At 48.5% G+C, this 9,326-nt stretch overlaps 1 protein-coding gene across 1 annotated transcript; it reads right to left on the reverse strand.

The window, feature by feature from the left end:
• Positions 1-567: 567 nt before the first annotated feature.
• Positions 568-7,388, reverse strand: LOC115325126. Its single transcript, XM_040210552.3, has 3 exons — positions 7,342-7,388; positions 4,280-4,530; positions 568-1,032 (listed from the first exon to the last, which is right to left on the reverse strand). The coding sequence occupies exons 1-3, from the start codon at positions 7,386-7,388 to the stop codon at positions 626-628; spliced, it is 705 nt and encodes a 234-aa protein (XP_040066486.1). The 3' UTR covers positions 568-625.
• Between the last annotated feature and the right edge of the window lie 1,938 nt (positions 7,389-9,326).

Below are 9,326 nucleotides of genomic sequence, written 5' to 3' on the forward strand. Positions count from 1 at the left end.
TGCTATTAGAGGAACGAGTGTATTTTATCCCTCTGCGCAATTGCAATTGTCGCGATTGGTGCAGATGCAAATTTGTGATAATGAATTGTCGCCTCATGTTGATGTTTTTTAAGATTTTTAGTTTTTAAACGAGAGCTTGATTTATACCTTTTCGGCTATGGACCCACACCATATTTTGTAACAGTGGCAGACATCTTTATGGATTTTTCTTTTGTATTATATTTTATGTGCCACATTATAGCCTATTGGTTCTTCTGGGGCACAAATCAAATAAAGCATTATTATTATTATTAACTTGGCCAATGTGTTTGCAGTCGTGTGCCTCAAAGCTGCCATCAGGCAACACAAGCAATCAGGGAAAGAAAGCACCTTCAAAACTTCTTATCTCATGACGAAGGCTTTCATCCTGGTTGAAGTAACCGGTAAACAGAGCATAGATAACACTCTTTTTCAATGACCCATGCCATGGCATAAATTGTTAATTATGTAACACTCGTAGATGCTCTTGTGGAATCTCATTTTTTGAAGAAATATGGAACGAATAAAAGATCTCAAAACAAAGGGCCTTTAACTGTTTATTTTTTTAGCCAGGCAATGTTGCACACAACGCTCCTATTTGTGGCCTCTATCTGTTTAATTTCTTTGCCTCAGCAATTCTGAGCAGGACGAGCCTATTTTCGTTTCTAATTTTCTTCATTTTAAGCTTATGGCCACTCCGCCTCATTTCGTGCTCGGCTTTTAGGATCTTAAGGCGGAGGTCGTGTTCTTCGTCCTTCCTTTCTTGGTCCCGCGTGAGATGTCCAAGCCGAACATCTTGTTCAGCACCTAGCGTGCGCTCCAGCACTTCAAAGCGCCCTCCAACGCGAGTAGGCGCCTCCCGGTGGGGACTTCCCTGGCGATCACTTGCTGCTGCAGATGGTCCAGCTGCAGCTGTGAGCTGCACCGTAGCTGTGAGGGGCACTCGAGCCATGGGGGCTGCTCCACCACTAGGCACCACAGAAACTTGGCTCTCTGGCTCACCCATAGCAGAATCTGCACACAGTATGAGAAACAAAGAATACATTCACATCACATTATGATCTCTAATATGTGAAGTCTGCTGACAAAATAGAAACTATAGGAATTTAAAAAGTTGAAGGCTCTATTCCCTATAGGTACGCTGGACATCCTTTTTCAACACTAATTTGGTTACAGGACTAATGGAGGTTACATACTGAAGTGCAAGATACCCTTTTTCCTGTGTTAACACGAAACCCATTACAGTCGAACCCCGCTTCAACGAACGCCGCTTCAACAAAATTTCCGGTTCAACGAATATTTTTTGGTTCCCCGTCAACGGCCCATAGGAGTCAATGCATAAGAATTCTCACTACGGCGAACAAAATCTTGTGCTGTTCCGCTTAAACAAAATTTTACAGAGCAATTCGAAGTTTGAATGGTTAAGTTTCCATACGAAAAACAAACTTTCGAGCACTGGTGCATTTTGGCACATAAAATATGTCTACTATAAAGTTTAAATCGCATGTTGAACCACCAGAAACTGCCACTATAACCGATACCCGAGCGCAACGTTGACCGGGCGTGCAGGCCGCCATTACTTCATAAAGACGGCGATGAGGCTGGCCTTCCTACACTGTTGCACCAATGTTTCTCTAGCTCTTGGCTTGATAACGCTCCGCTGCAGACTATTTAAAGCCAAATCTCAGTCTTTTTTTTTTCTTCTTCCTTTGTCGGTTGTCATTTTATCAGTACGGTACGACGACAACAACGGTACAGGGGCTTTTTGCGCATGGCATGATGGCACTGCCAAGCAAAACGCAAAAGTTTTTATCCTTACAAGATAAAGCTCGCATCCTGGCCGAAGTTGCAAGTGGACAGAAGAAAGCTGTCATCGCCGAAAAGTTCAGAATTTCTCAGAGTTCGTTGTCGACGATCCTAAAGTCGAAAGATGCAGTCAGTCAAAAAGGCTCTTGCATCGGGGACATCGGCCAAACGAAAAAAATTGACACCGCCGGCGCACGAAGAGCTCGACAAGGCTGTGTACACATGGTTTGTGAAACCGAGGGCAAAGATACCCATCAGCGGAAGCGTCGTGCAGCAGAAGGCCTTAAATTTCGCTTGCCTGGTGGGAATCGACAACTTCAAAGCTAGCACCAGCTGGCTCAACAGGTTCAAGGCCCGCCATGACATTGTCGGCAAGACGCTTAGTGGCGAGTCGGCATCGGCAGACACAGGCAATGCTTCCGCTTGGATGTCAACAAACGTTTCTGCCTTGTTGAATGACTGCGAGATGTCTGACATTTACAACGCCGACGAGACAGGACTTTTCTATGAGATACTGCCGTCCAAGACTCTGGAAATTAAAGGTCAGCGCTGCCATGGTGGAAAACACAGTAAAAAGCGCGTGACCATACTGCTGTGCACCAACATGGACGGATCCGACAAGCGTCCACAGCTGGTTATTGGCAAGAGTGCAAGGACCCGTTGTTTGAAAGGGAACAGGAGTCTTCCCGTCAAGTATGTGGCCAACAGCCGGTCTTGGATGACGCGGGCAATTTTTTCGGAATGGGTCGAAAGGTTCGACTGCGACATGAGGAGGCAGGGCCGGCTGGTTTGCTTGTTGCTGGACAATTGCTCCGCTCACTGAATTCCGGATGCTAAGCTCACAAATGTGGAGCTTAAGTACTTTCTAACTAACTGCACTTCAGTAATCCAGCCCCTTGACCAAGGTGTCATTAGAAGCCTCAGGTGTGCCTACCGCCAGCGAGTGATGCAGCGTCTCCTACTAAACGTGCACGCAGGTCGAGACACCAAGTTGGATCTCTACATCGCGCTGCAGATGATGGCTGCTGCATGGACTGCAACCAAACGTTCAGTCATCGCCAACTGTTTCACGCATGCGGGCTTCAAGCTCGAATACCCAGACGCCGACTCTGCTGAGGATAAGGAAACAGTGCGTCCGCCGAGACAGGCAGTTACTTCTTGGGCTGCGCTTCAGAATGCCGGAACTGCGCCATCCGGTGTCGCGCTGGAAGATTTCATCAACGCTGACATGGATATTATCGCTCATGAAGAAGTGAGTGACGAGGACATTATACAAAGTGTCCGCGGCGAGGCGCAGTCAGATGAAGACGACGTGCCGGACTTGCAGCCTCCGCCATCCATGGCACGTGTACTGGATGTGTTCGACGTTCTCGGAAACTACGTGGCTGCGCATGATGGCAACCTTGCCATGAACCTACTCGCCGAATGCGAAAACCGCGTCACGGAGCTCCTAACAAGGAAAAGAAAGCAGGCATCATCATGGTCGGATTGTTGACATTTCATCCAAGGTACCTGCTCATCAAGCACATCGTTAGCCCTACAATGCGACAGTGTGGGCCTTGATATTCACATTTTTACCCCATTACGGCGTGTTCAGTTGCGAGCTGTCAGAAAACTACTTTTGTAGGATCATTCATATTCACTCAATGGACTTTCCATGCATTCTTCCATTTCACACAGGTGAAAGGTCGGCTTTCTGCAGCTTGTATGCCGATATGTAAACATTTCGCACAGTAGTCACCAGAAGATTTTGTAGCAGCAAAACTGGTAGACAGTAGGGGAAAGCTTGGCAGATGTCGATCAGTGGACAAAGTGCTTTTTCACAGCACTTGAAATTGAAAATTCCCTTTGGTGTGACAGGTCACGCGAGCTATTTCGTTCGGAAAACAACCTCAGAAGTTGCACTAACATTTATACAAATATGGCTGGCAGTAATATTGGCAGAGAAACATGCAACGGTGTTGTAAGGGATGAATATCTCGTACCAGTTGTGCTGATTTTGTTTTAAGTAAGACGACTTTTTAGGAATAGAAACATTTCACTACTTGTTATTCTACTTTACATTCCTTCCATATTCAAAAAGCCAAAATTGCAAGTTATCTTGGTCATAAATGCATAAGTTGGTACAATATCACTTGCAAAGTAGTTATCGAGCCTCAGTCAGCTTTACTTTTGCGCAAACCACCGGCGAAAGCATTGTATTGAAAACAGTGGAATAAATACGGAGCAATGCGACCAAGCAAATAGGCCTTACTTTGCGTCTGCTTTGTTTCTTCCATCTTTTGCTCAATCTCTTTCGCGTTATGCTTCTCCAAAGTATCTACTGGACTGAGGGACGTGTGCCTCTCAGTCCAGTAAAATCAATTACAAACACCTTGTAGAACATAGCAGCTGAGGGTTACCGTCCTTCAGGAGGCCGACCCCCAGAGAACTCTGGAAGGTTTCCTTCCCTTACCTGAGAAGCCTTCCAAGGAGAGCTCCTCATCAGCCCGTTGCACTACCATCGGCTCCAGGACGTCGGCCACGCTAAAGAGTGCTTGGCCGGCATGCCTGCCGTCACTGTCGCCGCCGTTGACCAGCCTCCTGGCCATGTGTGAAGCTGCAGCCCCCACAAGTACGGAAAGCTGGCTCAAGCCAGCTCCTGGTGGTCCCCCTCCTAAAGAGATGTAATACCATAGACGCCACTTTGTAGGCAGGTTCCACAGACTTCGGGAAAACGGCAAATATTACAGTGAAGAGTAAAAGCGCAACTTACAGTCACACAAATTTAACTTGGGAAAGGGATGCCCACCACAGACAACATTTGGCCCTAGTTTTGTGTGCTGCACAATACACCGTTGTCATAACAATAGGTCTGTTCGATTCGCCTGAACTGGCTGAAGTAGTTCGCGCAGTGCAGGGACTGGCGCATTCGATTTAACCGGAGGTTGCACGGCCCCTGCATGGCCGCGTTTGATTCATCTCTGTGCTGCACGAGTTATCCTCGGCATGCCTTGCTGCATACCCGACCCGGAGGAATAACACGGAGCCAACGGTTCGAACATCAAGAAACTACATTCAATTGGACATGGACGAGACAATGAAAAATACTACCAGAAAACCAACAAGCACTGGCGGCGCTTGAGTTTCGCCAGCGACTGTCTGCGCGCCGCCTCTGATCCGCCTTATCTAGGCGGCGCGTGCAATGCGTGCGTGGCCGGCTTGACTCCGCCACCACGAGGGAAAGTTCACCACTTGTGCCCTGTAGTCGGGCAACTGGCTGGGGAGCTGCCGCTCCACCCCCCCCCCCCCCCCCCTCAAACTTCACTGGCATGTCGATGACAGTGTCGTCGTTGTGGGCGTCGGGGTGGATGGCGCTGCTGGGCAGACTGGCGTAGAAGGTCCAGTCGGCGCCGCTAGACGAGCGCGATGGCGCGTTCGAGGTCACGCTCGCCTAATTTGTTCAACGTTTCCCTGACAGACGGGCAATCCTCAAGCAAGGTCCAGGTACAGCAGTCCATTGTGCTGCATTGCTGTTAGGGTCCGCGGGGCCGTCCTGTAGAGGTTACCACGAGTTCTGGCAGATAAAGAAATCACTGATGCCACTTCTTTCCATTACACAGAGTCTGCAGCCTCACGGCTCCTCCAGCTGTCATCGCTGTACCAGAAGCTACCTGCAAATGGGTTTCGTATTCCCGGAGGCTTATATTGTTTGCTTCGCAGATTTAAAAAAACGAAATCCCCTATAAACGAGATAGCGGCCCCCAAATCCAGAAGTGCGACAACGGGAACATCAAGCAGCGAAATCGTCATGCGCAGTTCAATGATGTTAGGCTCGGGCTGGATTCAACATACTGATGGAATCTGTGCTGCGGCCTCGCTGCCCCCAGGGACTGTAACGGCAGTCGGCGAGTGGCTGTCTGGTTTCAGCGTCGCTGGCCGTAGTATTTCCCTGGTTGTTCTGGTTCCGGGTCTTTGCCGCCGTCTCGTGCCACCTCTTGTTTGTAGTGTCCAGAAGTCTTGGACAATGGTTTTGGTGATGTCCGGGCTGCTTGCACTCATAGCAACAGTCCGACGACGACAGTTGCCTGCTTAGGCCACTCGCACTGAGGTGCCCGTCCGACCGCCTTCAGTGATGGAGTAAAGGACCACAATGGGAGGGCCTCCACTAGGCTTGCAAACGGCTGTCAAGGGGAGGGTTTGTTCTGTTGTGGCTGGGGTCAATGCTGCATGGCTGTGGGATTTCGACCGCAGCGTGCCAGTTTTTCCCAGCACTTGCAGGAGCAGACTGATGGAGATGGTTCGCTTGGGTGGTGATCTCCGTTGGGCCCCAGCTTCGATAGGGCGCGGCCAACGACATCCCACCTGTCGTGGCAAACCCCGCTCGGGACTTTCAGGGGCCCCGCTGTGACCTCAGGGGACCCCTCGATGAAGATAAACATCCGCTTACCCCGCACGGTAGAACGCCATGCATGCCACACCAACCCTCCTGGTTGACGTGGTGGGGAAGGGAGGTCTCGTTCGGACAGTCCACTTGCGTAGATGCCTCGGGTCCCCGCCATGCCGGTTCGAGCGCGTGCATGGCTGGTGGCGGCGGCACAGTTCCGCTCGGCATGAATAGCTTCCTCGATGAGGCAAGCAACCCAGGCTAGCTTTTCAAAAGTCTTAAAGGTGCGGCTGATGAGGTAGACGTGGTATCTTGGGTGGTACTGTTTTCTGACCTGAGCTACTCTGTCCGACTCTAGTGAATTCAGGTCTACCCTTTTGAAGAAAGTGCTACGTCCTTGCCTTCAGCTCTCGGAAAATCTGCGTTTCGTAGCCTGCACGCATGGAACCCTTCTTAAAACCTTGTCTGAAAGTCCGCCAGGCTGGCTTTGCATCGCCGCTGCACGACTCCTTCACTGCTACTACACTTTTCTGAACTCGCACTGAACTAGTTCGGAACTTTCTGGTGGAATCAAACAGACCTAATGTTAACTTGATACTGTTATTCCTCATATACTCCCAACTGAAAAATCCTATTGGTACCGGCTGGGTCTGTGGAGAAAATAATCGGGAACCAATTGGAATTAGTAACAATCAGAACTCATGTTAATGCTTAGTTTTTGTTAAAGTTGATTTTTTTTTTCATTAGAAGAATGTTGCCAGCTGGAACCAACTAAATCACATTGGTTCCAGTTAATACCGTTTGGAATTCCAAGTGGGTTTAAAGGGAAGTTTTTACTGAGTACACACTTTTTACACACGCACAGACGACGGCGCCACTGCAATGCGGGATCGGCGCCTCTCCGATTTCACTAGTACAACCTATGGTTCTCGATAGCAAAGGTTTTCGCGTAACACTAGATACCTGAATCGGACACTACCGATATGCAGCTGCCAGCACGTTAAATAAACCCTGAAACGAATAGAACACGAGGCGAAGTTAAAACAGAAAGCTCTAAACACAATTTCCTCTCGATACAGGGTTTATGACGTCAAGCTTACACCGGCTCACACGGACTCCTCATTCAACGTAGTTATGAAAAGCAAACTCACCTGTTGCAATGCGGTTTCTGTTGTTGGACGATACTTCCTTTTTCCATTTTGTTTTTAAGTTGTCCCAGCACTTCTTGAGCTGTTTTGAATCGCGTGCTCGGACCCCGTGGTTGCTATTATACTCGATCGTGAGGAGCTCCCACGCCTTCGCCCTTGCCTCTGTCGATGACTTGTTCGTACATCGGTTCTCGATGACTGGGTATTTCGGCACCAGCTCCGCGAGAAGAAACTTCTCATTTTCAGAGAAAAAAAACTTTCTTCGGCTCCGCCATGGCGCTCAACGTAAATTAAAAAATCAGAGCACAAACGAGACTGGAAAAAAGGAAAGCAAAACAGCAGGAAAAGCAACGATAAAAAGAGATCGACCAGCAAGAATACAGAACGCGACGCCGAGCTGCGCTGTGCGTTGCCAGACGAGACTACGATATTGTCAAAATCCGCTAAACATTCACGTCTTTAAATTATTAGAATCGTATTTTAACGTATATCGAACCCCAGAACATATTACACTACAAATTATTTGATATTGTAGTTTTTCTCAGCACGAATTTTAGAGTACTAACAATAAAATGTACTGCAGTCTCGACCCCAGACGTGCTCATAGTATCCTTGGACGACGAAGGAGCCTTTGGTCTGCTCCTTACGTAAGGAAAGGGCGAGAGGCGTTTCTGACAAGAAACGGCCCCTTTCCTTTCCTTTTCCCATTTCCTTTCCTTACGTAAGGTAAGGAAAGGCGGAAAGTGAAGTGGCGTTCTTGAATTCAGGCGTAAGTCCTGACGAAGGCTATACTAAAAACAGGTTCTTTTCAAACTAAGACCCCTTCCCATTTTCCCGACGGACCCTCTCTGGCCCCTCTGCCCTTCCCCCCGCTTGAGCGAGGAATGCGGGGTAGGGGGTTGCTGGGAGGGGGAAGGGAAATCTCTTTTCCCCGAAAATCTCTTTTCCTTCTTTTACTACACACGACACACAGGCACACGAATGCCCGAAGGACAGAGGAAGATCGAATGTCGCCATTTTCAACACGCCGGTGAAGTGACGTACAAGCAAACACGTTTTTTTTTCTCTCTTTCTTTTCAGTTTTCTCGGGGGCCTTTTTTTTTTTTAGTTCGCATTTGTCTTGTATTAGCAGGGTGTTGCCATGAATGACGTCCGGGCGCGGTTCGTTCTCCGTTGTTCATCTGGAATGTTATCTGAAACATCGACGACGATGGCATGAAGGCGTCTGGATACTGCCCTGAATGTGCTTCTCGAGTGGAACGTGCCGTGCTTCAAGTGTGTCAGTGCGGATTTTGAGTTCGACATTGGACTACCAAGAAAGGTTGGTTACGGGGAGACGCAGAGACGAGGCTCGACCTGTTCTCAGTAACTCGGTTTTAGCGAGTGAAGTGACCATTTATTCTGACTGCAAGACTCCGGTGTTGAAAGCGCGTCTTCTACAAACTCTTAAGTTTCATTTAAAAAAAAAAAAGTGTTAGTATTTGGAGGTGTTGCGTTTGGATTGATGCTCATTTTTTGCGTGAAGGCAAATTACGTGAATGGGACTTGCGAAATGTTAACAGATCATTTTTCACGAGATACTTGGGTTACGTAAAGTCAACACTTTCGTTAAGTCGCATTCGAACATCGCGAGAAGCTCTACCATGTAATGTCGGAACGTTCCTGGCACATTAAACAAATTCGACAGTTTCGTCCGAGTTTTGTCAACACTTTCAGCCGTGCTGGGCAGAGTCTCACCGATCCCCAAGACAAGCGAAATATCATCCGTCCTCCTGGCGAACATTCCGTTTGCCTTCGGGGACTAAATCCTACAGATGCACCCTGTCTAAGGGGGACTAATGGCTGATTTTGCTCGCGCACGCCTATCGGTTAGTCCCAGTCGAGCGCAGTTAGCGCAGTTAGCGCAGATGGTCCTTACGGGGAGCAACTGGAAGTTCAGAGAACCAAATGCTGCCGTTAGTATCTTGAGACCAACTTTTTTCTTAGAG

This window comes from Ixodes scapularis, unplaced genomic scaffold (genome assembly GCF_016920785.2).
Source record: "Ixodes scapularis isolate PalLabHiFi unplaced genomic scaffold, ASM1692078v2 PGA_scaffold39__5_contigs__length_11793443, whole genome shotgun sequence".
Classification (NCBI taxonomy): domain Eukaryota; kingdom Metazoa; phylum Arthropoda; class Arachnida; order Ixodida; family Ixodidae; genus Ixodes; species Ixodes scapularis.

Coding starts and splice junctions, on each gene's coding strand:
- LOC115325126 (XM_040210552.3), bottom strand. CDS start 7,388: ATGGAAAAAGGAAGTATCGTCCAACAACAGAAACCGCATTGCAACAG. Junction 4,531..7,341: donor CAGAAACCGCATTGCAACAG/GTGAGTTTGCTT, acceptor GTTTTCCCGAAG/TCTGTGGAACCTGCCTACAA. Junction 1,033..4,279: donor CTCCTTGGAAGGCTTCTCAG/GTAAGGGAAGGA, acceptor TACTGTGTGCAG/ATTCTGCTATGGGTGAGCCA.